The sequence below is a fragment of the Rhincodon typus genome, chromosome 1 (genome assembly GCF_021869965.1).
Source record: "Rhincodon typus isolate 14 chromosome 1, sRhiTyp1.1, whole genome shotgun sequence".
NCBI classification, from domain to species: Eukaryota; Metazoa; Chordata; class Chondrichthyes; order Orectolobiformes; family Rhincodontidae; genus Rhincodon; species Rhincodon typus.
The window spans coordinates 47955909-47983201 of NC_063332.1; the positions used below are offsets into that span (position 1 = coordinate 47955909).

Genomic DNA, 27293 nt, shown 5'->3' on the forward strand with positions numbered 1-27293 from the left:
AGGATAAATCCCATCCAGCCCAGGGGACTTATCTATTTTCACACCTTCCAGAATTGCTAACACCACCTCCTTATGAACCTCAATCCCGTCTAGTCTAATAGACTGTATCTCAGTATTCTCCTCGACTACATTATCTTTTTCCTGCGTGAATACTGACGAAAAATATTCATTTAGCACCTCTCCTATCTCTTTGGACTCCACGCACAACTTCCCACTACTGTCCTTGACCGGCCCCAATCTTACTCTAGTCATTCTTTTATTCCTGACATACCTATAGAAAGCTTTAGGGTTTTCCTTGATCCTACCTGCTAAAGACTTCTCATGTCCCCTCCTGGCTCTTCTTAGCTCTCTCTTTAGGTCCTTCCTGGCTAACTTGTAACTCTCAAGCGCCCTCACTGAGCCTTCACGCCTCATCTCTACATAAGCCTCCTTCTTCCTCTTGACAAGAAATTCAACTTCTTTAGTAAACCACGGTTCCCTCGCTCGACCACTTCCTCCCTGTCTGACAGGTACATACTTCTCAAGGACACGCAGTAGCTGTTCCTTGAACAAGCTCCACATTTCAATTGTGCCCAGCCCCTGCAGTTTCCTTCTCCATCCTATGCATCCTAAATCTTGCCTCATCGCCTCATAGTTGCCTTTCCCCCAGCTATAACTCTTGCCCTGCTTTATATACCGATCCTTGAAGATTTAAATTTAATTCCAGTCCCATATCATTCAAACTGTCATCTCAAAATTGATCAATTTCAGTAACTCGGCCCAGTTCAACCTAATAATGCACATTGATAGGGGTCAAACTCCTTAGCCTGATTTTCAAATAATGAGAGAAAATTGTGCACTAATCCTTTTCCCACAAGCACTTGGAGCAGTGTTACGGTTCAATTTCCTTTCTGACTTTTTATAAATGGTTGCACCTGAAGGTCATGTACCAATGCAATTTGCATGCAAGGAGTGTCAGAGTGCAGTGTAATCTGACTTTTACTTAGCATAAGTACGGTTTGATTTCCACAGAGCTCTATTTGCCATTCTTCTGCGAGTGAATCAGTTCACAGAAGTGTCCTGGAGGACCTGGATAACATCCAAATAACTGTTAACATTCATGCACCATAAATATCAAATGAAAGCCATTGAAACGCAACCTTTAATGGGCTCATTCAACGCTTAAGACCAGCAAGATCTTGGTTGTTTGTCAGCCAGAGGTTTACCTATACAGCAAAACTGCTATCGATGTTCAAGAGTAGGATGAAAGTTGGAATTCCGAAAGCAAGCAGATCAGCCGTGATCTTATTGAAAGGCAGAGCAGGTCTGCTTTTGTTTGTAATTCATAAGCTTGCACGTTACTTTACAATGAGTGGTTCAAAGCCTCAGCAACATCGACAAAGCTTTAGTCAGAAGAACGTTCTTAACCTTCATCAATTAAGTGCAGCCACAGCAACACTAGGTGCTCAATGCCATCCAGGACACAGCAGATTTCGTTGGACTCAGTGTCCACCTTCCACATCACCAGGTCACTTCCGTCTGCAATATTTTGGTTACTATTGAACTGCCGTGTGGTGTGGGTTTTTCCTCATGGATATTTGTACCCAAAGTGGCAATGTTTATGTTGGCTCCTGTAACACACAAATTAGACAGGGTTAATGGTGTCTGGAAGATTCAACAGGCAGTACTTGAAGCTCCTGATACTTTAGTCATAGGCACTTTCGTGTTTGAACTAATGTTAAGCTATTTAGTTAGAAGGAGTAGCACACTTTTTCTGTGTTATGCATCAAGTGGCCCCAGTTAAACTGGAGTCTGATGCCTTTATACCCTGAAGTCACAATGCCATTATATGAGGAGCATGTATATTAAAGGTGTAACTGTGACATTTCACAACATACCAGATACTGCAACAGCTTACCAGGGTTACATGAGAGCATCTCCTATCGGTAGCCAGTTAAGCAGTTAATGCAGTGGGAACTGTTGTTTTGTACAGTACCTAGAAAGACTCTGACATCAAGAGATCAGCTTTGTCCAGCAGAATAGAAAAGTCTGCTCCTGGCAGAAGCTAACCAGTGTATTCAGAATGTGTTATCAGGTTCAGGTTGTTCAGTTGTATACAGAATGTTTCAGTAGCAGCAATGTGAACTTACTCTCGCGTTGAACTTAACATCTCTCTCAAGAGTATGTCATGTATTTCAAAGGTCATGTAACTATCTTTAACATGGTAAGTAATGAACTTGTTCTGTTTATCAACATTGTGCCTATCTTCTATCAAAGACTTTCTGTGGGCATTGTTCCTCACTTGATATCAGTAACTTAGACTAATACTAAGAGGAAGGCTTGGTGGCAGGAAAACTACCCAAGACATCCCAGATAGTTCTGGAGGTTGTAGCACAACTTAATAAGAATGTTAGCAATTCTAGTCACCAATCTACCCTGACCTCGATCCATATCTACCCCAATCTCCCTCTACACGACCCTGACCTCCCTCCATACCGTACCTGCCCTCCCAAGGAACATGTTGTCCTGGTTCAAATAAATATTGTAGATTGTTCTTAAATCAGTATCCTGAAGTTTTTAATCTAAACCCACAGTGGGAGCGTCATGGCCTCAAGGGCTGTAGCAATCGCCAACCGACTCTTGGAAGTTGAGATGGGCGAGCCATACCAATGTCTCCCACATTTAAATAGCTGTATTTTTAAAAATCCTCTGTATTTATGTCATGTCTGAAAAGGACTGACTATTCTCAGCAAACTAAATCTTCCTTCTTGGATATTTTGAATGAAAATACGCAGCCTGATTTTTTTTTTTTGGTTTGTCCTTGCAGAAATTGGAAACGGAGGTGTTTAGGTACCAGAAGTAGCATTGCCAGTGTTTTGTATACAGGTTCCCCACTCCACCTCTCACTGGGCCACTTTCCGAGGGACAGAATCTGGATACAGCAAGGCCAGGCTTATGAAGGACCACTTGAGGCCAATTGTAGGACACTGTGGTTTTCTAATTGACATGAAGTTTCCCACAAGCCACTGGGGGACCAGATTAACTGCTTGAAGGTGACCTCCCCATGGATGGTTAGGGTTTAGCCCCCCACTCCCAGCAGCCACAGAGACCTTCCCTGGGTGCAATAGTAAAATGCCATATTGAGGGATTCCCTCACTCCCCTAGTAATAGCCTGGCTGCAAATGCCATTTTTTAAAATTAAAATTTAGAAGTTAGAGACTGGCCATTCAGGGTGTCATTGCCCTCATTTAACTTCCATGCATCTCATTGCTGCTGTCAAGTTGGAAGACGCATGAGCTGTGAACTGCAAGAGTCTGTCCACTGACCCTAATAACTAGAGGGCAGGCTGGCTGTCCAATTAACCAGCACAGGGCAAATCACAGGGAGTGCTTTTTTTACATGAGAAGCTTACCAGTGGTGTTTCATCTTCAGAGGTTTCTTGCAGCATGCTGTTTCACTGGTTATTTCGTTTATAATTCCCACACTGTCCTGAGATTGGTTACTTAAATTCTGCAGCTCCCTTCCCAATGCTACTGAGCACTGCAACAGTCCAAAAACAAGCTCACCACCATCACCACATCAAGGAGAATTGGGAATGTCAGTGATGTCCCCATCCCGTTATCAAATGGAAAGTAAAAGGGGGAGAAAAAACATGCTGGAGGTGGACTGGGAGCAACAGCCACATAATCCCTGGACAGTGGCTGAAAGAAATTCTCCAGGCCATTTCCAGAGCCACTGTCAGCAAAGAATCCTTCCCCCTTGTTATCAGTGGTGAAGAATGTGAGAAACTTAAGTGGCTAGATTGTCAACTCAATCGAGCTATTGTGAAAATGTTTTTAACCACTGTCCACGATACCATCATTAATTGACCTGTTGTTTCCGACACTGTGCACAATAAAGCTGCTAATTTTTATTGAGGGGGTGGAGTGCATTTATTCCACCACTGTCTATACTTCAATGTGAGCTAGAAGGAACAACACACAAAGGGGAAGCAAAGGCACCTCTAACTTGGTTCCATTCATGTGCTGCTTCTGCAAGTTATCCCTGTGATCTGAACGATGCAGAGCTTCAGTCATGGCAGCTGGAAGCAGTGCTGCTCTCGAGCTGGCTTCCTCATTCTCAAACATTTCTGTCTCAGCTCACTCTCGGGCTCAGGGCCGGTGGGAAATGAACAGGCAAGGTGATATTAACCACAAACGTTGTGTCACGGTGTGCCTCTGCAGGAGTATTGCCTACAAATAGTGACCTGCCACCACACCCCAACCCCCTCCCCCAGTTAAATGAACTATGCTGCATCCAGGACTCCGCTCATAGCAACCTGTTGTTTTAAAATCTCCCATATTGCTTTGCTTTTTTGAAAAATGGTTGGGAGATTGAGGACAAATCCTTGTAGTCTCCAGGCTAAACCAAGAGTGTTGGCAGCCCTACAACAGAGTATAAATATTGACATATCTTGGTTGAACCATCCAGTTCCATGTAAAAGATTCTTCTTGTCTTCAGTTTGCAAAGTCAAATCTCCATTCCGTTCTGGGAATGTTTTATCTTTGTTTTCTCTTTGGAAATGCATCTGATGTCGTCTAACAAGGGAACAGTGTGTTGAGACCCAGCAGACTGCATTGTTGTGCTGAATCCAAAAAGACATTCTTATTTTACATTTGTACTTTGTGCTTCTTACATTTTTCATCTCTGAAAAGTAGATATATTTATTTGCGGTACCAAAGACTTTCGTAGAAATGAATTGGTCCAGGGGATTAATGCCATTATGTTCTTCAGGCTACAAAAGATTCCGCTGTCAAAGCAGATATAAAATCTTATTGGCTGAGCTACAAAACCAACGTCAGTTAGAATTGGAAAGACAGATTGAAGAAAGACGGCAAATGGAATTGGAACAAGAAATGGAGAGAAAGAAACAGGAAATGGAATGGAAGAATGAAAGTAGGTGTTGTTTAGGCTGTAAAAATATTTATGAACTTTGACAAAATCCCAATGTTGACCCATCAAATCATGCCCATTCCAAAGACTCTGTTGCCTAAAAATTGCAGATCTTAAAGCCGGTATTGAAATATCAGGTCAGAAAATGGATCTATCTGCTTTTCATACTTGTTCTTCAAATATCAGCCTGGAAGTGGCATCATTTGGTCAGTGTCCCTTGTCTGGGATACTCCAAGGTATAAATCTGCAAAAGTAATTAATCTCAGATCAATTACTTTCACAATGTTAGACAGAACATGTCTGCAAGGGAGAAGTGAGCAAACGATGTTTTACTTTAATCCTTGAGTTGTCAATGCACACTGTTCCTTTGGATGGCCTGCGACAATATCAGCGGCACAGTGGAGTGGACAACTGTTTTGCTGCTGTACTGATTTGATATGTTTCTCCCATTACACTAGCGGTCCTTGCCATTTGGGACAGGACCCTATCAAGGTTGGAGAAGAATTCCTTTATTGTCATTGTCTGTTTTCATGTGTGCAGAAAGCTCGAAGTTTTAGTAAAACAAAGAACTGTGAATGTTGGAAATCTGGAACAAACACAAAAGCGAATCTCCCTGTCACCCCGCCTTCTCTATCTCATTCGTTCTCCCTGACCATATCCCTCTATAACAAGAAGCAGTGAACAGCTTAAGCGAGTGTTCCACTGCTTGCACCTCGAACATGTATATTGTACTGATGTAGTAAACATAATCTCTAGCAGTCCAATAATATTATTGAAATGAAGTCTCTGAATGGATTGTTAAGTGGATTGTATAAACTCAAAAATAAGCTATGATGTTGCACAGAAAATGACGCTTTGTTAACCGAAGTCTTTATCGTGCAGAAACGGTGGCACCTCCAATTCCGTTCCCAAGGAAAAAGAAGCCTCTTCCACGACCTCGTTCTGCAGCTGTGGATAAATTTCGTAATGCTGTCCAGCCTCCTGTTCCCAGACCCCGGAGTAAATTAGTGGAGGTATGGCCTGCTTTCCGAACCATTTTTCTATTTCTGAAACTAAATTGCTTGTTTTCAGTTACAATCCCTAAACAGACCAAAAACTTTTTAAAAAGAGATTTGATTCTTAAGTGATAGACTCTGAGGACCAGATGGCACAATTTCACATTTGAACCCTTTGTTATTAGCAAACATACTAAAATCAACATCAGTTAGACATAAACTGCAGAAAAGGTATTTCCTCTTTCCATCCTGAAGTGACCAGAGATGCAAAAGCTGGATTTATATCATATACCAGACCCTTTATTGAATTACAACCTTTACAGGAACTGCTTCCAATGGGTTCATTTCATTCCACTCTCTGAGCCACGACATGCAATGTCTATCAAAAGTTCCATTTAGTCTTCTGAAAATCCAACTTGCAGCAGCACAGCTGGTTCTGGTGGTTCCTTTTTCTCAGCCATACCAAGACCAATCTTCCAGTGTCCTTAATTTTTTTTTTTTTACTGGTTCCATCTGTTCAACCAGAAAGCTTGTTCCTACCTGCGTTCTGCCTGGTGACTAACAGAAATTCACTCTTTCCTCAGCTGTTTGCAATTGCTGCTGCTCTTATCTCTTTCTGACACACTCCTTCTCTGTCTTGCCTGCTTGTTCTCATTCACTTGCTGTCTCTTTCTTTCTCTCGCTCTGGGACCAAGGTGTCTATGAAACTTAGTCCGCAATAGCGAGACACTGTCTCTTCTTTTGTGTTTAAGTGTTAAACCTGACACTTGTGTTTCAACAGAACTTGACCACGATTTTGGTCCTCCATGGTAACCAGGTCACATTGGCTTATTTCCAAGCAGCAGTAGTAGGAGATCACATGCTCCATTTTACCTTGAATTAAAGAGAGAGTTTGAAACATAACCACTGCATAAATCCTTGGATTTGTAATATTCCCAAATAAGATTGAGTCCTCACTTTCTAGATTGAAAGTGAATAGAATGGTGCAGGTGACTAATAAACCTCCTAATATTTATATTGAAAAATGATAGACTTTAACTGGGCTTAACTTGGTTTTTTAAAGTGCCTGGACTCAGACCTTTTGGTTTCTGTTATTACTGATTTGACCATGTCTACGTCAAGCTTTATAGCTTGTTTGCTGTCTGGGATGGGTAGAGCATGCTGCATCAGCAAAGAGGAGAAGCATTTTGAGAGTAACGACCCAGGTGACCTGATCAATTATTTTGAGCAGCAGGCGTAACGACAAGTTACCTGGAAGGGCTAGAGATGGAGGATGGGAGAAACATGTATTTAAAATGGGCAGTGTTTTTTTTTGCCAGATGCCTGTTCAAGTTATCTTTGCTTCCTGTCAAGAACAATATATTCAAAGGAAACAAAGGGGAAAATAATGCTGGCAATACTAGTTTTGGGACTGGTATCTGCTCTAGGAGGCATTTCATTGTTAAATTGCATTTTTCTTTGACTCAGCAAATTTTAATTTGGATGATTTCAGGCCTAAAGATAGAGCACTTCACACATTTTAACGTGTAATCAACATTGATATTGGTGGAGGGCTCTTGCGGTGCAATGGCAGTGCCCCTACTTCTGGGCCAGGAAGCCTGGGTTCAAATCTCCCCTGCTCCAGAGAAGTGTCTGAACGGATCAATTAAAAATATCCAGGATGTAGGTGGGGCTCCTGGACACACAAGTGACAAAACTTTGTGTAATGGAAATTAATATTTATTATTACAAATGCTATTCATTGGATTCTTTTCGTTCAAATGACCAGCAAAACACTTTTTAAATTTACTTGCCAATTACAAATCTGTAAAAAGAAAACTGATCTTTTCTAAAAGCTGTGACTTAAAATGATATTTCTAACAGAATCATTTTTATGCATGTTTTAAAACTTTGATGCAAAGAAATTTCAGTTTATTTCAATCATTTTGCATGTGTGGGAATTACTGTGATATTTCTAGTGTTGTTTTCTCAATATTTTTGACCCCTGTTATCTTAAGGTGAGGGTTTCATTCTGTTTTGAATCATGCAGCAACTAGGGTCCCAAGTTGGCTAATGGGACATCCCAGTAGAGCAGAAGAATCCATGAAAGATGTTGCATGGAAAGAAATTTTTTTGCTTTGTGGTTACAGCCCACCCAAGTTGGTAATCCCATTGGATGCTGGGAGTAACAGCTAGGGTTAGGAGGTCAAACACAATTGTGATTGAGGCATGGATGGGACTCTGGGCTTAGAGAGACTTGTGCAGTAGGTGCAGGGCCCATACAGCAAGTGTAAAATTTGAATTTACTTCCCTGTTATAATCTGGGAAATTGAATTAAATATATTAGTGAAGTGCTGTACTGTTGAATGGCTTCAAACCCAGTAATACCAGTAACAGGCATGTTGAAATCCCATTCCTCTTCCATTCTCCAGGAGCATTTCCCTCCCATTGTACCAGCACTTTCCTATAATATTTCTGATCCTTGTAGTCAGGAATGGTCAACAGAGAGCAACCGATGACGACAACAACTTGCGCTATAGTACCTGCAACACGTGCAGGAGGTCTATCGACCAGAGGGCAACACGGCTCAGTGGTTAACACTGCTGCCTGATAGCACCCGGGACCTGGGTGTGATTCCAGCTGCGGGTGACTGATTGTGTGGAGTTTACACATTCTCCCCGTGTCTGCATGGGTTTCCGCTGGCTGCTCCAGTTTCCTTGCACAGTCCAAAGTTAGGTGGATTGCTAAATTGTCCATGGTGCCCAGGGTTGTGTAGGTTAGGTGTGTAAACCATGGAAATTGCAGGGTTACAAGGATAGGGTAGGGGGTGGGGGTATAGGTGGAATGCTCTGCGGAGGCTTGGTGTGGACTTGTTGGATCAAATGGCCTGTTTCCCCACTGTGTGGATTCTTTAAAGAACTTGGCACTGAGCCACATAAGGAGGTACTGGGAGAGAGAAGCAAAACCTTCATCAAAAAGTAGCTTTAAAGGAACAAAGGGATATGAAGATCTTTAGCAAAGGAATTCTGGCTTAGAGCCTTGGCAAAAGTGGAGTGATTAAAATCAGGGATGATCTCGGGCAGAATTAGGAAAGCCTTAATATCAGTGTGTTGTAGTAAAAGAGGAGATGATGGATACGAGGAGGAAATAGATATGGGTTTGGAAATGACGCATTTTAAATTGAAGGCTTATGTTATGCTTGGATTGTCTTTCATGGGGATTCTCTGAGGATAAATGAGGAAATATTAAATATGTAACCAGTCCCATTCAGTGGTATCCTATTTCCATTGCTGACTTTAATAACTGGCTGCTGGTTGTAACTTCTGTCACTGTTTTAGGCAACCCCATTTGATAATTCTCGAGACCGCATGAATAGCAGCTGGTTACAGGAACAAGCCGATAAGGAACAGCAGCAAATCAACCAGAAGAGAGCCACAATTCGTTGGTTCAAAGAGACTCAAGCTCGAAAAGTCATTCAGAATGGCACTTTTCCGTGCTGGTTCCATGGGATGATTACACGGAGGTGAGTCCAGTTTTAAATCTATTGGATATGCTTTGCATTTTTTTGCTGCAGCAATGCTGTGCTCAGTTTTGCTGATTGGAATTGCATGAAGTGAAGGGGAACCACTTGACTTTAAAGATTTTCATTATTGAGTTATATAGCTCAAGCTGGGACATTTCCTGTCTCGGCATGCCACCTCAGTCAAATGTGGCCTTTTAACCCAAACTTTCACTCGGGAACCAGGGGTGCGATAGAATTGGGCCTGTCAATCCCAGATGTAGATCTGGGACGTTGATGGGGATGGCCAAGTGCTGAGGCAGTTTAATGAGAAGGGCCCACCTTTTGGTCTTTGGGACTTAGCTTCAGTTCTTTTTAGAAGCTGGTCAGCCTTCTAGCCCTCACCTCAACGCATACCCCAAATACCACCCTCCCATGACAATACATGCCTCCAACTCACAACCAGCTCACCTTTCCCTTGCCCCCACTCCCCACCCCCTCGTCCAGCCGCAACCATTCTTCCCCCTCCGCCCCCCACCTTGTGCCGCTGTAAATATTCTTCTGCCACTATGCCACTGCAACCCTTCTTCCCTGCCCCCCGCAACACCTCCCTGTCCCCCACCTCCTTGCCCCCACAACTCTTCCTCTGAGCCTCCCCATCATCCCACTTTTATCAATCATTATATTTTTATTGTTCCTTTGAATCCTCTCAAATGTCATTAACCTCTTCTGGAGACTTAAGGATTGGATAAGGCAGCATGTGTTGAAGGAATACAAGATCAAAGCTGGTAGGAATGAACTCTGCCCTGTAAAATTTATTTTAAATCATCACAGTGTGGAAACAGGCCCTTCGGCCCAACAAGTCCACACCAAACTTCAGAGCATTCCACCCAGACCCATCGTCCCATTATCCACCTAATCTACACATCCCTGAACACCTACGGGCAATTTAGCATGGTCAATCCACCTAACCTGCACATCTTTGGACTGTGGGAAGAAACCGGAGTACCCGGAGGAAACTCACGCAGACAAGGGTAGAACGTGCAAACTCCACGCAGACAGTTGCCCGAGGCTGGAATCGAACCCAGGTCCCTGGCGCTGTGAGGAGCAGTGCTAACCACTGTGCCACCGTGCTGCCCCTATATCCTGCTTTATAACAGCTGTCTGCATTTCAGCTCCATTTCTGTTTATTAGGCATGTGTACCAGAGTAATACATTTTCATATTCCTGTGTTTTACAGAGAAAGTGAAGACTTGCTGGCAAACCAGCCTCTAGGCTGCTTCCTTATTCGTGTCAGTGGAAGTAGAGAAGGATACACACTCACATTTCGGTAAAATTTCTTCCTTTTTTCTTTTCAACTGAAACAGTTACTGACCTGAGCATCTGATATGTACTAAATGCAAGAAAAATATTACAGATTTGTAAAAACAATCCAAATGGGAATAGCTTTGTTATGGGTGAGGCTGATGAAGTCAAAAAGTAGTTAATCATCACCTACAACTAAAGCAGTTGTAAGACTACAAGATAACAAGGTGTAGAGCTGGATGAATACAGCAGGCCAAGCGGCATCAGAGGAGCAGGAAGGCTGACGTTTCGGGTCTGGACCTTTCTTCAGAAACGTCAGCTGTCCTGCTCCTCTGCTGCTTGGCCTGCTGTGTTCATCCAGCTCTACACCTTGTTATCCCAGATTCTCCAGCATTGGCAGTTCCTACTATCTCTGAATAAGACTACAAGATTTGTTTCAGTATATTAATGCAATGTTTCAGTCACAGCATAAACAGACTGTTCAGTCCAGTTAGTCCATGCAGGCCATGTTCCCAAACTAAACTACTCCCACTTGCCTGTGTTTGGCCGTATCCCTCCTATTACATCCTTCCGATTCATGAAGTTATCCAAGTGTCTTTTTTAAATGTTGTAACTGTACCTGCATCCACCACTTCCTCTGGAAGTTCATTCCACACATGAACCACTCTCTGTGAAAAGGTTGCCCCTTGTGTCCTTTCTAAATCTTTCTCCTGTCACTTTAAAAATATGCCGCCTAGTTTTGACCTCCCTCACCCTAGGGAAAAGACTCTTGTCATTCACCTTCTCTTTCCCCTTCATGATTTTATAAACCTCTATAAGATCACCCCTCAACCATCTTCGCTCAAGTGAACTAAGTCCCAACATCTTTTTATAACTCAAACTTTCCACTCCTGTCAACATCCTGGTAAATCTTTTCTGAACCTCTCTAGTTTAATAATATCCTTCCAATAGTAGGGTGACCAGAACTGTACACAGTCCTCCATAAGAGGGCTCTTCAATGTCCTGTACAACCTCAACATGAAATCCCAACTCCTATACTCATGCTTTGAGCAATGAAGGCAAGATAGCTAAATGCCATCTTAACCATCCTGTCTACCCTTGATGCAAATTTTGAAGATATATACCTGACCCTTAGGTCCCTCTGTTCTACAACACTACCCAGGGCCCTACCATTAATTATATAAGTGCTGTCCTTGTTTGTATTACCAAAATGCAATGCCTTCCATTTATCCAAATTAAGCTCTACCTGCCACTCCTCCGCTCCTGTCCCAATTGAGGAAGACAATGGACAATGGTGTCATCTGCAAACTTACTAATTGTGTCTCCTACATTCTCATCTGAATCATTGATATAAATGACAAACAGAAGTGGACCTCATACCAGTCCCTGTGGATTATCACCAATCACAAGCCTCCAGTCCGAAAAACAACCCTCCACCATCACCCTCTGTCAAGCCAATTTTATTTCCAGTTGGCAAGCTTGCCTTGAATCCCATGTGATCTAACTTTACTAATTAGTCTACCATGCAGAACATTGTCAAAGGCTTTACTAAAATCCACATAAACAATGTTTAACGCTTTGCCCTCATCGATCTTTTGGTTAGTTCCTCAAATCTCGATGAAGTTTGAGATATACAATTTCCCTCACACAAAACCATGCTGACGATCCCTAATCGGTCCTTGCCTCTCCAGATGCATCTAAATTCTATTTTTCAGAATCACTTCCAACAATGTACCTACCACCGCTGTCACACCCACAGGTCTATAGTTTCCAGGCTTCTCCTTCCAGCCTTTCTTAAATAATGTCACAACATTAGCCACCCTCCAGTTCTCTGGCATATCTCCTGCAGCTGTAGATGATTACAGACATTTCTACTAGGGCCCCTGCAATTTCTTCCCTAACATCCCACCATGTCCAGGGATACACTTGATCGGGTCCTGGAGATTTATCCACCTTTGTATTTTAAGACCTCCAGCACTTCCTGATCTGTAACGTGAACTGTTTTCAAAACATCAACATTGATTTCCTGGAGTTCTCTAGCCTCCATTTCTTTCTCCAAAGTAAAAAACTGATGTGAAATATTCATTTTGTATCTCTCCCATCTCTTAAGGTTCAACATGTAGCTGACATCATTGATCTTTAAGGGGCCCTATTCTCTTTTGCATTTAACGTATTTTTAGAATCTCCTTGGATTATCCTTAACACCACTGCCAAGGCTATCTCATTAATCCCTCTTTGCTCTCCTCATTTCACTCCTAAGAATGCCCCAATACTGTTTATTCTCTTCATGAGATTCATTTGATCGCAGTTGTCTGTATCTAATATGATTCTTTCTTATTTTTGACTAGAACTTCAATTTCTCATCCTGGTCTATCAGAATATATAGCAAATTCATCACAACTGTAAACTTTATTTACACCGTCCTGAAAATGCCCAGAATTCCCTGCTACTTGGCGTACTTTACACGGTTTTATCCCTGTCTGCTCTCGTGTGCACTCTCTCCGCATCAGAAAGCTGAATTCTGGTTCTTAACGTAACAGAAGATGTGGATATACTCAGCAAACCTGATGCATCTGTGGAGAGAGACATACAGAGAGTTAATATTTCAGATGCCTAATAAAGGTCCATGCAAAAGGCTATGGAGCAAATTTGGACTCATTACATTGTGGCATTGAAAACTCTTGCAACTTCATCAAAGAATTGGACTAAGTTTAATTAAGTATGATTTCTCGTTAACAAATCTATTTTACAACTCACGCATTTCCAAGTGCTGAATCATTTTGCATCTCATTATTTCTAAGTTTCCTCCCCACTGATTTCATGCTGTCTTGTCTATTATTATTAGATTTATCCTTCACCATTTCCTTTGAACAGCAGGAGAGTATTTGCAATCCATCAGTCCTTGGCACTGCTCCTATATGTATGGAGAATTGGAAGGCTGTAATAGGAGTTTCCGTTATCTCCAGACTTTCTTTCCTCAGCAATCAGACTGCGTAATTTTCTACTTTATATGCTCCCATCCCTAATTCACTTAAATACCACTTCATCTAATTTGTTATTTTTCAGTTTTTCTGTTAGCTCGGCTACATTTTCTGTTCCTGTTTTTACTGTGGCACTGGCAACACTGTTTCCTGAGTGAATACATTTAAATGGACATCTTCAGGCATATCTAAGAACATAAGAGCAGAAGTAGGCAATTCAGCCTGTCAAGTGTGCTATCGAGGGGAGATCATGTCTGATGATCTGATGATCCTCATCTCCACTTTCCTGCTATTCCCCTGTAATCCTTGATGCCCTTACTGAATAAAATCCATCCATCTCCGCCCTAAAATTCTTAACGACCCAGTCTTGACAGCCCTCTGTGGTTAAAAAAATATTCCACAGATTCACTACCCTCAGAGAAGATATTCTTCCTCCTCTCTGTCTTGAATGGGTGACACCTGAATTGAGATTATGCCCTCTAGTCTTACAGTCACTCACAAGAGAAAACAACCTCTCTAATCTATGTTTCAATAAGGTCTTCTCCCATTCTTCCAAAAATATAAGCTTGAACTACTCGACCTCCCCTGTAACAAATCCCTGCCTATCTGTAATTAATCTAGTGAAAGTTCTCTGGACTGCCTTCAATGTCAGGATATATTTCCTTAAATAAAGTACCAACAATGCTTGTAAAATTCGTTAAAAGGATGGGCCATGTTTATTTATATTTTAAGGAGACACTTTTTTTGTACAATGCCTATTGAATCATAACATAGCCATTGTTTGGGATTAATAACTTTCCATACTGTCTGTCTGTCTTGCACAGTGGTAAAACAGCTTGAATATATTTACTAACCTGGTTAACCTTGTTACTACTTTAATCCAACATGAAATGTGGTTTTGTTTCCCCAATTCTGTCAAAACACAAGAATTAAAAGTCCAGTTGTTCAGTTGGATCAGTAAATCAAAAGCAAACTGTTCACGTTTGATCACTCCCCTTATTTTTACTACGTTTTTACTTCCAGAGGTGTGGATCGTTGCCGACACTATATGATTGAAATGCAGCCTAATGGGAAGTATGTAATACTGGGAGAAGATAAGGCCCACCCATCACTGCCAGACTTGGTGGACTATTACAAAACTGTTGGAATTCAGCCATTCATGGAGGTCCTCACTACACCTTGTGGTCAAGTAAGTAATTTGTTTCTATATGTGGAATGCGCTGCCGGCAGTGGTAGTGGAGTCAGATACATTAGAGACATTTAAGTGACTCTTGGATAGGCACATGGATGATAGTATAATGTAGGGTATGCAGGGTCGTTTGATCTTAGTAGGATAATAGGTCGGCGCAACATCGTGGGCCAAAGGGCCTGTACTGTTCTACGTACATTACTTCAGAATCTTCAGGTAATTTTATAATGTGCACCTGCTACCAACCGTGTTCTGAGCCACCTCCCTTAAATTAAATAATTTAGAAATAAACCACTGTAACGCTAATTTATCATTACAGTCACACACTGACCCTCCCTTTCTCCCCAAATTCCACATAGATATTTGATTCACTTTGCATTCTTGACCAGTATTCTTATCAACTGGACAGTTCTAAAGTGAAATTGGGACTAAAAATTTATATTTAGCAATTTTTCATGAGTTTGAGTTCGGGGAGCAGTACACTGTCAATAAGCAGTAAATGTTTAGTCCAGTTAACTTTTCTTCATATATTGGTATTCACATACTTTCTTCCTGACATTTATGCTGCTTAGTCCATGTGTAAAACCCATATGAGTTTGCAAAATAAACTGTACTATGTTCAGGGAACTGTATTGTCCGTAATTACCAGTTCAGCTCTGATAACATATTGTGGCCATGTTATTCAAGCTTTTCTGGGTTTTCAGAATTTTTTGAAGCTTATTATTCTGTTACACTTTTACATGAACAGTGCCTGAGTGTGTTCCAGTTATTGCCGAGGATCTGACTCTTGCCATCTGTTTCCCACTTCACAATTCTCCTGTACAGTTCCCAGCTCTCTCTGTTCATACATCACTAGTAAGCCTCCTGATTATGTAGGTACCTTCCTTTTTCACTGCTTCCCTGGCACTGAGCAAGGAAACAGGCTGGTAATGTTGCAAAACATCTGCTGTGCTTGAGAGACAAGGGAGCCAGTGTGTGCGAGGGAAAAATAGCAGACATCAGATGTCATGGGGAACATGTTGGGGCAAAGTAAGTGACGATGGAATTAAAAGAATGAATAAGTTTTGGGAAAGGGCAGAGATTGGGGCATCAAGAGTGAGGAGAGAATGCGGTGTGCACACAGGAGTATGATTTAGCTTTCTGGATGCAGACAGCATCCAACTCTGCTATGATTTGTCTTCCTTACTGTTGACAAGTTGTGTGATTTAATGCTAAGAAATTTGCAACTTGGACAAATTACTGGAATACCATTGGAACTTTTCCAATGTCAAAGCTTTTGTAAAGCAAGTAGGTAGAAAGGCAAAGCAGTTTCACATAGACAAGTAAAGGTCTGCTTTCTTCATGAATGTGTTACATTATGGTAATACACCCCTCCAAAAACAAACAAAGATTGTGCTACCCTCTCTTCAGTATCGTCTGCAGTCAATCAACATTTTTGTTTACTTGCCTGTACTGCTGAGCTGGCTTGTTTCTAGAATCTAGAAAAGGATGTGGAGGCAAGTGAGAATACAGCAATAGGCTGCAAAGACTCCACTTAGGTGTCAGTTGCAACCTATCTTTGTCATTTCTGTAAAGCACTCAATGTGAGCAAAAATAGGTTGATCTTGCCCTTTAAGAGTAGTTAGTTTTACTATCTGATGCCTAGGAGATGAAGGTGGTAATGTAGTGGTAATGTAACAGTTCACATAATCTAGAGGGAATTGATTTAACTTCTATCATGGCAGCTACTGGAATTTAAATTCAATTGATAAATCTGTAAAATAAAGCTAGTCTCAGGAATGACAACTATTATCAATTGTCACCAAAAACATACTAGGTTCTGCGCCCTTTTAAGGTAAGAAATCTGCCAACCTTTCCTTGTCTGGCCTGCATGCGACGCCAGATCAATGGCAAAGTGATTGCTATTTGACAGGAACCCTACGGAGTTCGAGGCAAGTTGGAGGATTATCAACAACTTCAAGCCTCAACAATGATATTTGGATTATGAAAGAATTAAAAATAAAGCACGGCTGGAATTTTTATTTCTAAATTTCAAGTCCAAGGCTTTGCAATTGCATATAGCTGCCCTGTTGGTCCCATTCCACGCTCCTTTTCCACATCCTTGCAATTTCCTCTCCTTTGAGAATGCATTCTGTTTTTTTTAATGTCTACTATTGAATCCACTTCCACCATTTTATCACTCCATGCATTAAAAATTTATTCATTTAACCAGTCACTCTGATCCTCTGGTTATTGACCCTTTAGTGAGAGTCATAGAGATATACAGCACGGAAATAGACCCTTTGGTCCAACTCTTTCATGCCGACCAGATATCTTAAATAAATCTAGTCCCATTTGCCAGCATTTGGCCCATATTCCTCTAAACCATTCCTATTCGTATACCCATCCAGATGCCTTTTAAATGTAATTGTACCAGCCTCCTCCACTTCCTCTGGCAGCTCATTCCAAATGTGCACCACCCTCTGCGTGAGAATGTTACCCCTTAGGTCCCTTTTTAAATCTTTCCCCTCTTACCTTTAAGTTGTTGGAAGCAGTTTCTCTTTACTTCTCTTCACATTTGTTCTCGAAGTGTGACTATCACTGGCAAAGCTGGCATTTATTTCCCATTCTTTATTGCCCTGGAGAGTGGGGAGCCACCATCTTGAACTGCTGCAGTCCATTTGCTACTGACCCTCCATTGTTAACAGAGCCGTTAGGAATGGAGTTCCAGGATTTTGAAGCAGTAACAGTAAAGGAGCAGCATATAGTTCATTGTTTAATGTGTTGCATGTTGGGGAACATGTAGTCGTGTATTATTCCCATGCTTCTACTGCCTTTATTCTTCTAAAGTGTAGAGATGGTAGATTTTGAAGATGCTGTCAAGGGAGCCTTGGTGAGTTGCTGCTTTGCATCTGTTGCCACTGAGTGCTGACGGTGAAGTGAGTAAGTGTTTAAAATAACGGATGGGGTGATAATCAAACAGATACTTTGTCCTGGAAAGTTAGTCATACTGCACAGAAACAGACCTTTCAGTCCATGCTAACCAATTAAACTAGTCCCTCTTGCCTGCATTTGGCCACATGCCTCTAAACCTTTCAGATTCATGTATCAGCCCAATGTTGTTGGAACTTCACTTATACAGATAAAATAGGAAGAGTTGCATCAAGCAGATGACTTGTGCCTTGTAGATGGTAGTCAAACTTGGGGGAGATTAGTTATTTGCTGCAGAATCCCCAGCCTCTGACTTGCTCTCAAACCATGTTATAATGTGGCTGGTCCAATGCTATTTTTGGTTGATGGTGACAAATCAGATGATGATAATGCCATAGGACCTTAATGGACCATGATTAGACTCTCCCTTGTTGGAGGCGGTCATAACCTGCCATTTGTGCATTGGGATTGCTACTTAACACTTAGCAGCCCAAGCCGGAATGTTGGATATGGTTACAGATTTCTTCAGTTTCTGAGGAGTTGGAAATGGAGTGACATATGCAGTCACCAGCAAACACAGCCATTCCTGATGTAATGTTGGAGGGTAGGCCATCAAAGCAGCTGAAGATAATTGGGCCTAAAGGAGTTCTTGCTCAATGTCCTGGGACTCGGCTGATTGGCCTCCAATAATCACAACAACCATTTATGTAACAACACTGTTAAACTACCATGCCCCTATCATGACTAAACATCTGTTAAATCGACTCAGTCTGTTCTGCTCAAAGTGAACTACCTCAGCTTTTTCAGTCTGTCAGGTAACTTTAAGCCCTTGTTGCTGGAACTATAGTAGTAAATGTCTTCTGTATCCTTGCCAAAGCCTTCACCACCTTCCCAACACGTGACGCCCAGAGCTGGTCACAAAACCACAGCCGTGCCTGAAATCCTCCATTATTTAGATTTAGCAAAATCCCTTGGCATTTGTACCCTGTTTCCAAAGGTCAAAATTCTATGCACTTTATTTTAAGAGTATAGTTCCACAAATAGCAATTAAATAGGTGGACAGATGACTGGGTTTTGGTCCCGTGGGTTGAGAAAGGGATGTTGACCCAGGCTGCTTCTTCAGGTTGTGCCACTTAATACTTTTAAGTTTACCAAGGGCTGGCAGATAAAACCTCTGTGTAGCAACTGGTGAAAAAGATGGCACCTCTGCCAATACAGTACTCCCTAAGTAGTGCTTTGAGAAATCAGTCTGGTTTATGAGCTCAACATTTGTGATAGGGCTTAAGTCTCTTTAGACTTGGGTGAAGGTATGTCTAATGTGCACTTAAAAGACATTATGATATTATGACGCACAACATAAGGTAGTTAAATTAACTCAACACTGTTTCACATGTGATAATGCAACATTGTTCCCTTCTAGAAATGTGACCATGAGCCAGATTATGAAGAGCTCAGAAATTTTTCAGTGACAACCAACCCTCAAGACAAATCAAGTTTTAGTACTGCATCCGATAACTCGACACATGACCGAGTGCACAATGAGCTGTCTAAGCTTTTCATACCACCTGATTCACCGTTGTCACTCCAGCCTCAAGTGCCTCCAGTGATGAGAAAGATCACAGACAGAAAGCTTCAGGCTGCTGCTTCTGGGGGCTCAGCTGCGATGAACTCAGAGAACTGGATTGAGGATGAGCATGAAGGAGGCAAACGCACATTCCCAAGGCTGTACCCTTCAATACGCTTGGCAATGAGGGAGATTCAACAAGTTCATGAGGTATGTACAACTGCTGTGCTGGCCTTATGCTAGCTAGAGGGTTGGGTTTCACAGGTTCATTTTAGGGACGCATTGTATTTGGAATTGGAAATTATTGCAATTGCATTTTTAAAGAATTCTATGTAATATTTAGTACTTATCATCCTGGATACCTTTATCTAATTTAATGAGCATTCTGAAATTTTAACATTGCTAGAAATTGGGAGTGTAAGAAACGAGAATGTTTTCCTTCCTATCAACTTCTTGGTGAAATTCAGCAGGGATTTGGGTCCGTTCTTATCTATCTAATCACAGTCAAGAATTCATAATTAACAAGCTGTCTTCTCGTTCACACATTTGTTGGCCCTGGTATCCCCCAACAATCTATCCTTGCCACCCTGCATCTACTATTTCTCATTTTTACGCTGCCCATTGATGACAATAACTGAAACATACCAGATTCCACAAGTGACACAAAGACAACCTGCACAATCCCCCCAGCAGCTCTCTTGACCCTTCCGTTGTGTCTAATTTGTGTGACTGCTTATTCATCATCCAGGACTGGATGAGCAAAAATGTCCTCCATTTAATTAATGGGAAGACAGCAGCCTTTGTTTTCAGTCACCATCACAAAATTGCAACCTTCACACTGATTCCATCCTTCCATCTGGTAAGTGAGGCTGATACATACTGTGTTATATTTGACTGAGAGGTGACTTTTTAACCACAAAGACCACCTATTTTCACCTACATAACATTCCCTGGCTCCACCCCTAGCTCAATTAATCTGCTGAAACCCTCATCCAGGCCTTTGTTGGATTTAACGATCCTAATGTACTTCTGCAAATAGAGGTATACCCTGTTTAATCATGTCACCCATAACCATAAAGTACACCAAGTGCCATTCGCTCATTACCACTCTGCTCACTGTTCTACACAGCTTTTGATTTTTAAAACATTCTCAGCTTTTTACAACTCTACATGGCCTCTGACCTCTCTGTGTCTGTAATCTCCACCAGCTCGACAACTCCAAAATATTTGCACTCCTCTAATTCTGCCTTCTTGAGCATCTCCAGTTTTAATGACTGTAATATTGGCGATCACACCATCTTTCCATAAGCCACAAGCCACTTTACCTTACATTCCTCCTTTAAGACACTCCTGAAAATCTGCCTCTATGGTCAAGCATTTTGGCCGTCTATCTTAATATATCTTTGCATGGCTCAATACTATACTTTATAATCTTCTGTGAAGTGCTTTAGGCTTTTCTTTTATTGTATTAAATGTTCTAAATAAATATAAGATGTTTTTTTCAATACCTGAAACTATTCTAATCAGTGAAAAAAAACTGAAATTTTTTTTGGCCATAGGATGTTTGACCACAAATCTAACTTGGACCACTTGCCTTTTGACTCCGGCGTTAATCATAAAAAGTTAATTTTATGAAGTGGGTGAAAAAAAGCCTTGCAAGAACCTTTTCCCACATGATGCAGTCAAAGTACTAACCCATGTGTAGTAAGGTCTTCATATCATTTGCTCTTGAATTTGGATTTTTGAATTTACGCTTGTGGTATATGGGTTTTCTGTGTCTCTGAACGAGTTTAGTGATTAACTTGTAAGAATTTCTGTAGCCATGGTAATTTCTTTAAAAACAATGTGAGAGAGAGATTTCAGGAAAGAAATTGATCTGTGTTTACATTGGGAGAATGTTACCAGTGAACAGAGTAAACATTATACATTAGGCTACAGTTGAGAAAGCCAGAGATTTAGTATCTTTTCTTTTGAATAAGAGAAATACCCAAAGCTTGGAGAAAATTTTTCTTTTTTTTAAAAGTTTCTGACAATTCTGCAAGGCACTTGGCTGAAACCGTTGTAGAAAGCCATTGCTCCTGAGAAAGGATGAAGTTTAGAATTATAAAAATACACTCCTGGAATGTAAGGTGTTTAGTAAAATTTCGGAGAAGTTTTTGAAGTTTAACCAGAATTTTTTTCAGTTAAAACTCTGAAGGGATTATTTGAAGGTGAAAGTTTAAACTCAGTTACTTCAGGAAGAGGCTGTCAGATTCTCAAGACTGGGATTTGAAGTCACAGTTAAAATGAGACAAACAAAATGATAGGAATTCTTTCTGGTGCACATACTCTAAAGGGGTGCTTTTGGGATTAATGGTCTTATACTTTTGTGTTTAGAAATCGTTAGACATGTAATATATGTAATTAGTTTGTTTTTATTCCTTTTTAATTGCATTTTTCTTGTGTAATTAACTTCTGTTTTACTGTTGAACCTGAATCTGCAGCATTACGTGTTTGTGTTTCAGCAAAATCTTTCTTCCTTAAAACAAAAAAAAAGGATGTGAAGCTCTATTGTTGCATATATCAGCATGGTGAACATTATTATTCTATTGGCGGTCTACTGGTAGGATTAATCATTTCGGGTCTTTTTTTCTTTTGTTCAGCAGGTTGTCTGACATAAAAGCAGTGTTATCCCTTGAGGAGATCTAATCCAGTTTACTGAATTTGCACAGCCCAAATCGCTTCAGCATTCAATTTGCTTTTTGTGACCTGCCCAATTTGTCAGAGCTTCAACGGAAACAGTGCTGCCTGAATAAAGTTCTCCCTTTTTCGTTCACTGGAATATAAACAGTGCAATTTCTGTATACCACAGGGCTCAGTGACTCTCGATGATTTCCTCATTACTCAGTTTCCAAAATAGTTAGTTTCTTCAAAGGATTTTTTTTTTTTGTTGAATAAGGACTTTTGTAGACTCCTGAATGAAAATCAATAATAGAGACAGACATCAGTATGTTATCAGTTCCTGTAGGATGCTGCTGGCAGGTGATGAGGACAAAACACAAGGAAATGCCAACATTAAGATAAAACAAAAGAACTGTGGATGCTGGAGATCTGGAGGTGGAACAGTTGCTGAAGGGTGGCATGCAGGTGCAGCAGGCACTGAGGAAAGCTAATGGCATGCTGGCCTTCATAACGAGAGGATTTGAGTATAGGAGTAGGGATGTCTTAGCTGCACTTATACATGGCCTTGGTGAGGCCACACCTTCAGTATTATGTGCAGTTTTGGTCTCCTAGTCTGAGGAAGGATGTTCTTGCTGTTGAGGGAATCCAGCGAACGTTCACCAGACTGATTCCTGGGACAGCAGAACTGACACATGAAGAAAAACTGGATCGACTGGGCTTGTACTCGTTAGAATTTAAAAGAATGACGGAGGGGATCTCATAGAAACGTAAAATCCTGATGGGACTGGACAGGCTAGATGCAGGAAGAATGTTCCCAATGTAGGGACCGTCCAGAACTAGAGGTCACAGTCTAAGAAAAAGGGGAAGCCACTCGACTGAGATGAGGAAGAGAATTTCTTCACTCAGAGTTGTGATCCTGTGGATTTCTCTCTCTCTCAGGTAGTTGTTGGGGCCAGTTCATTATATATATTGAAGAGGGAGCTGGACATGGCCCTTGCAGCTAAAGGGATCAAGGGGTATGGAGAGAACCTGGGAGTGGGATATTGAAATTGCATGATCAGCCATGATTATATCGAATGGTGCTGCAGGCTCAAAGGGCCGAATGGCCTGCTCCTGCACCATTTTCTATGTTTGTTTCTATCAGAAATTGCTGACAAAGCTCAGCAGGTTTGACAGCATCTTTGGGAAGAAAGCAGAGTTAACATTTTGAGTTGAGTGACTTTTCACCAGACCTGTTGAATTTCTCCAGCAATTTCTGTTTTTGTTGTTAATGTCATCATTAACTCTACTTCTTTTCATTAATTAAGTTGCTTATGAACATTTTGATAGAATGGCTTTTTTTGTGAAGTATCTTGTAGTTAAGTTTAAAGCATGACTACCAACCGAATACTTGAAGTTTAACCACCAGTAAATATTTTGTCTTGACAGCAACAATCTATGTTTCATGGCCCTAACAGTGGAGAGGAATTTGTGCCACACCTCCCTCCGAAGCAGTTTAGGGAGCGACATAGAATTCCATTACTAGGATCAGAACACTACGATAAAAAATAAATGGTTTGTAAGACGCAGCTTGGACACCTACATTATGCTGATGTTCAGATTATAAAATGTCTGAGCAACAAAACAACACGCAGTTCGCTGACTCATAAAACGTTTGTGTGTGACACAGGCATCTGTTCTTCCTCGTGGCCTCATGGTCAACTCATAGAAACAGAAATAGGAGCGGGAGTAGGCCATTCAGCCCTTTGACCCTGCTCCACCATTTAATGTGATCACAGCTGATCATCCAACTCTGTACCCTGTTCCCACTTTCTCCCAAGCCCTTTGATTCCTTTTAACCCAAAGAACTGTGTCTGACTCCTTTTTGAAGACATTGAATGTTTTGGCCTCAACTGCCTTCTGTGGCAGAAAATGCCACAGGCTCTCCACTCTGTGGGTAAAGAAATTTCTCTTCATCTCAGTTATAAATGATCTACTTCATATCCTTAAACTGTGACTCCTGGTTCTGGAATTCCCAGTTATCAGGAACTTCTTCCTGCATTTACCCTGTCTAGTCCTGCTAGAATTCTGTATGTTTCTGAGACTTCCTTCCCTCTTATAAACTCCAGTGAATATAGCTCCAAACAATCCAGTCTGTCTTCATATGCCAATCGTGCCATCCCAGGAGTCAGTTGGTAAATCTTCATTGCACTCCCCTGATAACCAGAAAAAGCTTTGCTTGGATAAGGAAACCAAAACTGCATGCATTATTCCTAGTGTGGTCACAACAGCCTTGTACAATTGCAGCAAGACATCCTTGCTCCTGTACTTGCATCCTCTCGCTATGAAGGTCAACCACCTGTTGCCCCAAGCGCTTACTTTCAGTGATTGGTGTACAAGGATGGCTCTCTCTCCTTCCCCCTCCCCCCACCCACCCTGCTCAATCTAGTGCCAATCAGATAATAACCTGCCTTCCTGTTTTGTTACCAAAGTGGATAACCTCACATTTATCCACATTTGTATTTCATCTGCCATGCTTTTGCCCACTCGGCTCATCCAAATTACACCTGAATCATCTCTATGTCCATCTCCCACCCAATTCCATGTCATCGGCAAACCTGGAGATATTACATTTAGTTCTGTCCTCTCAATCATTCATATGATAAATCATGATGGATACTATTTTTAAGCCTATTTCGTGATGGAAAACCTGTGGGAATGTATAGTGAGATGGTTTTGAATGATGCACTGTGTTATTAAGTGATGTAATGATGGAAACTAGGTGTTCCTACATCTTGTTTCTTGGCAAAAAAATCCAATTTCAATAGGAGACTGGTGAATCATGATTTCAATAGGGAGAATGTACGAAGGAGGGAAATTCAGAAAAAGACATCCCCTGTTATATGGGAAGCTGCACTCTTGTGGAGTACTGTCTTGCAGCCCTTTCTATGACCCCAGGTTCCCAGTGAGTGCTGTTTTGCTAGGAGAGTTGAATTATGTGACTGGATGTATCAGTGAAAAGCAAAGAAAAGACAAAAAAGATTCCATTGAAGCTAATGAGGGTGGAATAGCTTTACATGACAGCTGCTGCTTTCACCATCTACAAGGATGAAAAGGAGATATTAACTACACTTGACATGGGGAGTGGCATTCAGAGACTGGTCTTTACCTGGTGATTAAAGATTTGCTAATGAGTGTTTTGCACAATTCAGGCAAACATCTCCAGTAATGAAACTATCAATGGTAATGAGATAGCATGTGGGCTAGACTGCTTCTATGTCTTGTGGTCTTACAGTTGTCAATTGTAGCATTTATAACTACAAAAATATCTCCTGACTATCTATGATAAGTGTTATCGAGTAGGATTTTGTCCTAGACATTAATATCGTCACTAAGCTATGAAAAGCAGCCTCTAATTTTATTTGAATTCTAATAGAATGAGGCAGTAAACTTAGCACAAATTGTGTGGATTTTTTGATGTTATAATTGACACAATTGTCTTTCAGGCTGAAGATTTCAAGTGTGTGTCAACATGTGGCCGAAGAGAGATGATACTTTCGATATGTTTATCACTATAAAATAAAATGCTTCTATTTCTCTGAGATAAGATACAAAGTTTATCTTGACCTGCGTGTGCAGGGCATATGATGTACGGTCTCCAATGAGTATTTTGCACAATTCTATTTTTGAATAGATTTTTCACATTACAAAGTATTGTTAATAATTGCAAAAAGCTGCTTATTCTGATGTGTTTATATTTTCACTCCATTCATGTTCTGTAATTAGCTTTTTTGTATGCCAGTGATCTGTTCTTTAATGTGTATGCAGGAAAATAATTTGTACAACTATTAAAAATGACAATGTGAGTATCAAAGTTGTTTCTTGAGCCTTTTTCATTCATAGTTATCTGAGAGGTTACTCTGGATGCTGGAAGTCTGAATTGTAAATCAGAAGCACTGTAAAACATCTGTGGTGAGAGAAACAGAAGTAACATTTCAGATGCACGATCTTTTGTCAAAACTGCAAAACTTTGCAGATTTAATGGGTTTTAAGTGAGTCCAAATGTCAGATAAAGCAAATTAATTAACATCAGGTGACATGTTTATTTGAAAGTATAAACGGGGGAAAAACAATAGCACTGAGATGATTTTCAAATGGGAATAGCTGAAACATTACCAGCATCTGCTGTTTGGGGGGAGAAAACGTAACCAGTGATTATGATATAAAATGTTGACCAGAAACTGAATTGGACCTGTTATATAAATACAGTGTCAACAACAGCAGGTCATAAGACAAAACAGATGAGTTAGAGGAGCAGAATTAGAGCATTCGGCCCATTGAGTCTGTTCTGCCATTTGTTCATGGCTGATATATTTCTCAACCCCATTCTCCTGCCTTCTTCCTCTAACCCTTGATCCAGTTACTCACCAGGAACCTATCCATCTCTGTCTTAAATACATTGTGACTTGGCTCCACAGCCCTCTGGCTGAAGAAATTCCTTCTCGTCTCAGCTCTAAAAGGTCATCCCTTCACTGAGTTTGTGCCCTTGGATCCTAGTCTCTCCTACTAGTGGAAAGATCTTCTCCACATCCACTCTATCGAGTCCTTGCAGTATTCTGTAAGCTTCAATCAGAAACCCCCTCATCCTCCTAAACTCCATTGAGTACACACCCAGAGTCTTCAGCTGCTCCTCGTGACAAGCCCGTCATCCTCGGGACCATTCTTGTAAACCTCCTCTGGACTCCCTTCTAAACCAGCACATCCATCCTTCGATATGGGACCCAAAACTGCTCACTATTCCAAATGCAGACTGATCAGAGCCTTGTACAGCCTCAGCAGTATATCCCTACTAGCCCTCTTGAAGTGAATGTAACATGGCATTTGCTGCCTTAACTCCAAACTACATTTTAACCTTGAGAGGATCTTGAACTAGACCATCCTAGAAACTAGACTTTCACCATTTAGAAAATAGTCTATGCCTCTAATCTTGCTACTAAAATGCATGACTCACACTTTCCCACATTGTATTCCATCTGTCACTTTTTTGCCCACTCTTGTGGTCTGTCCAAGTCCTCCTGCAGCCTCCCTGCTCCCTCAACATTACCTGTCCCTCTACCTGTCTCTGTGTCCTCTGCAAACTTAGCAACAATACCCTCAGTTCCTTCATCTGGATCATTTAAAGTATAACATAAAGAGTTGGGGTCTCAACACTGACCTCGGCAGAGCTCCACTAATAAAAACAAAACAAAACCGTTTATTCCCATTCTCTGCCTTCTACCAGTCATCCAACCCTCTATCCATGCCAGTCCCTTGCCCCTAA

The 27293-nt window shown here is 41.2% G+C and overlaps 2 protein-coding genes across 2 annotated transcripts in view; both read left to right on the forward strand.

The window, feature by feature from the left end:
* LOC109922919 (myosin-IIIb) overlaps nt 1-1110 on the forward strand; it is a 133326-nt gene extending 132216 nt beyond the window's left edge. The window contains exon 19 of the mRNA XM_048618487.1: nt 1012-1110. Coding sequence (XP_048474444.1) covers nt 1012-1110 — 99 coding nt within the window. The remainder of the gene's footprint in view (nt 1-1011) is intronic.
* A 154-nt stretch (nt 1111-1264) lies between these two features.
* On the forward strand, nt 1265-25847 carry LOC125484423 (SH2 domain-containing protein 7-like). Its single transcript, XM_048603101.1, has 9 exons — nt 1265-1303; nt 4753-4914; nt 5794-5924; nt 9224-9408; nt 10625-10714; nt 14694-14859; nt 19190-19543; nt 23423-23548; nt 25480-25847. Exons 2-8 carry the CDS (start codon nt 4857-4859, stop codon nt 23543-23545), a joined length of 1107 nt encoding a protein of 368 aa, XP_048459058.1. The 5' UTR covers nt 1265-1303; nt 4753-4856; the 3' UTR covers nt 23546-23548; nt 25480-25847.
* The last annotated feature ends 1446 nt before the right edge of the window (nt 25848-27293 follow it).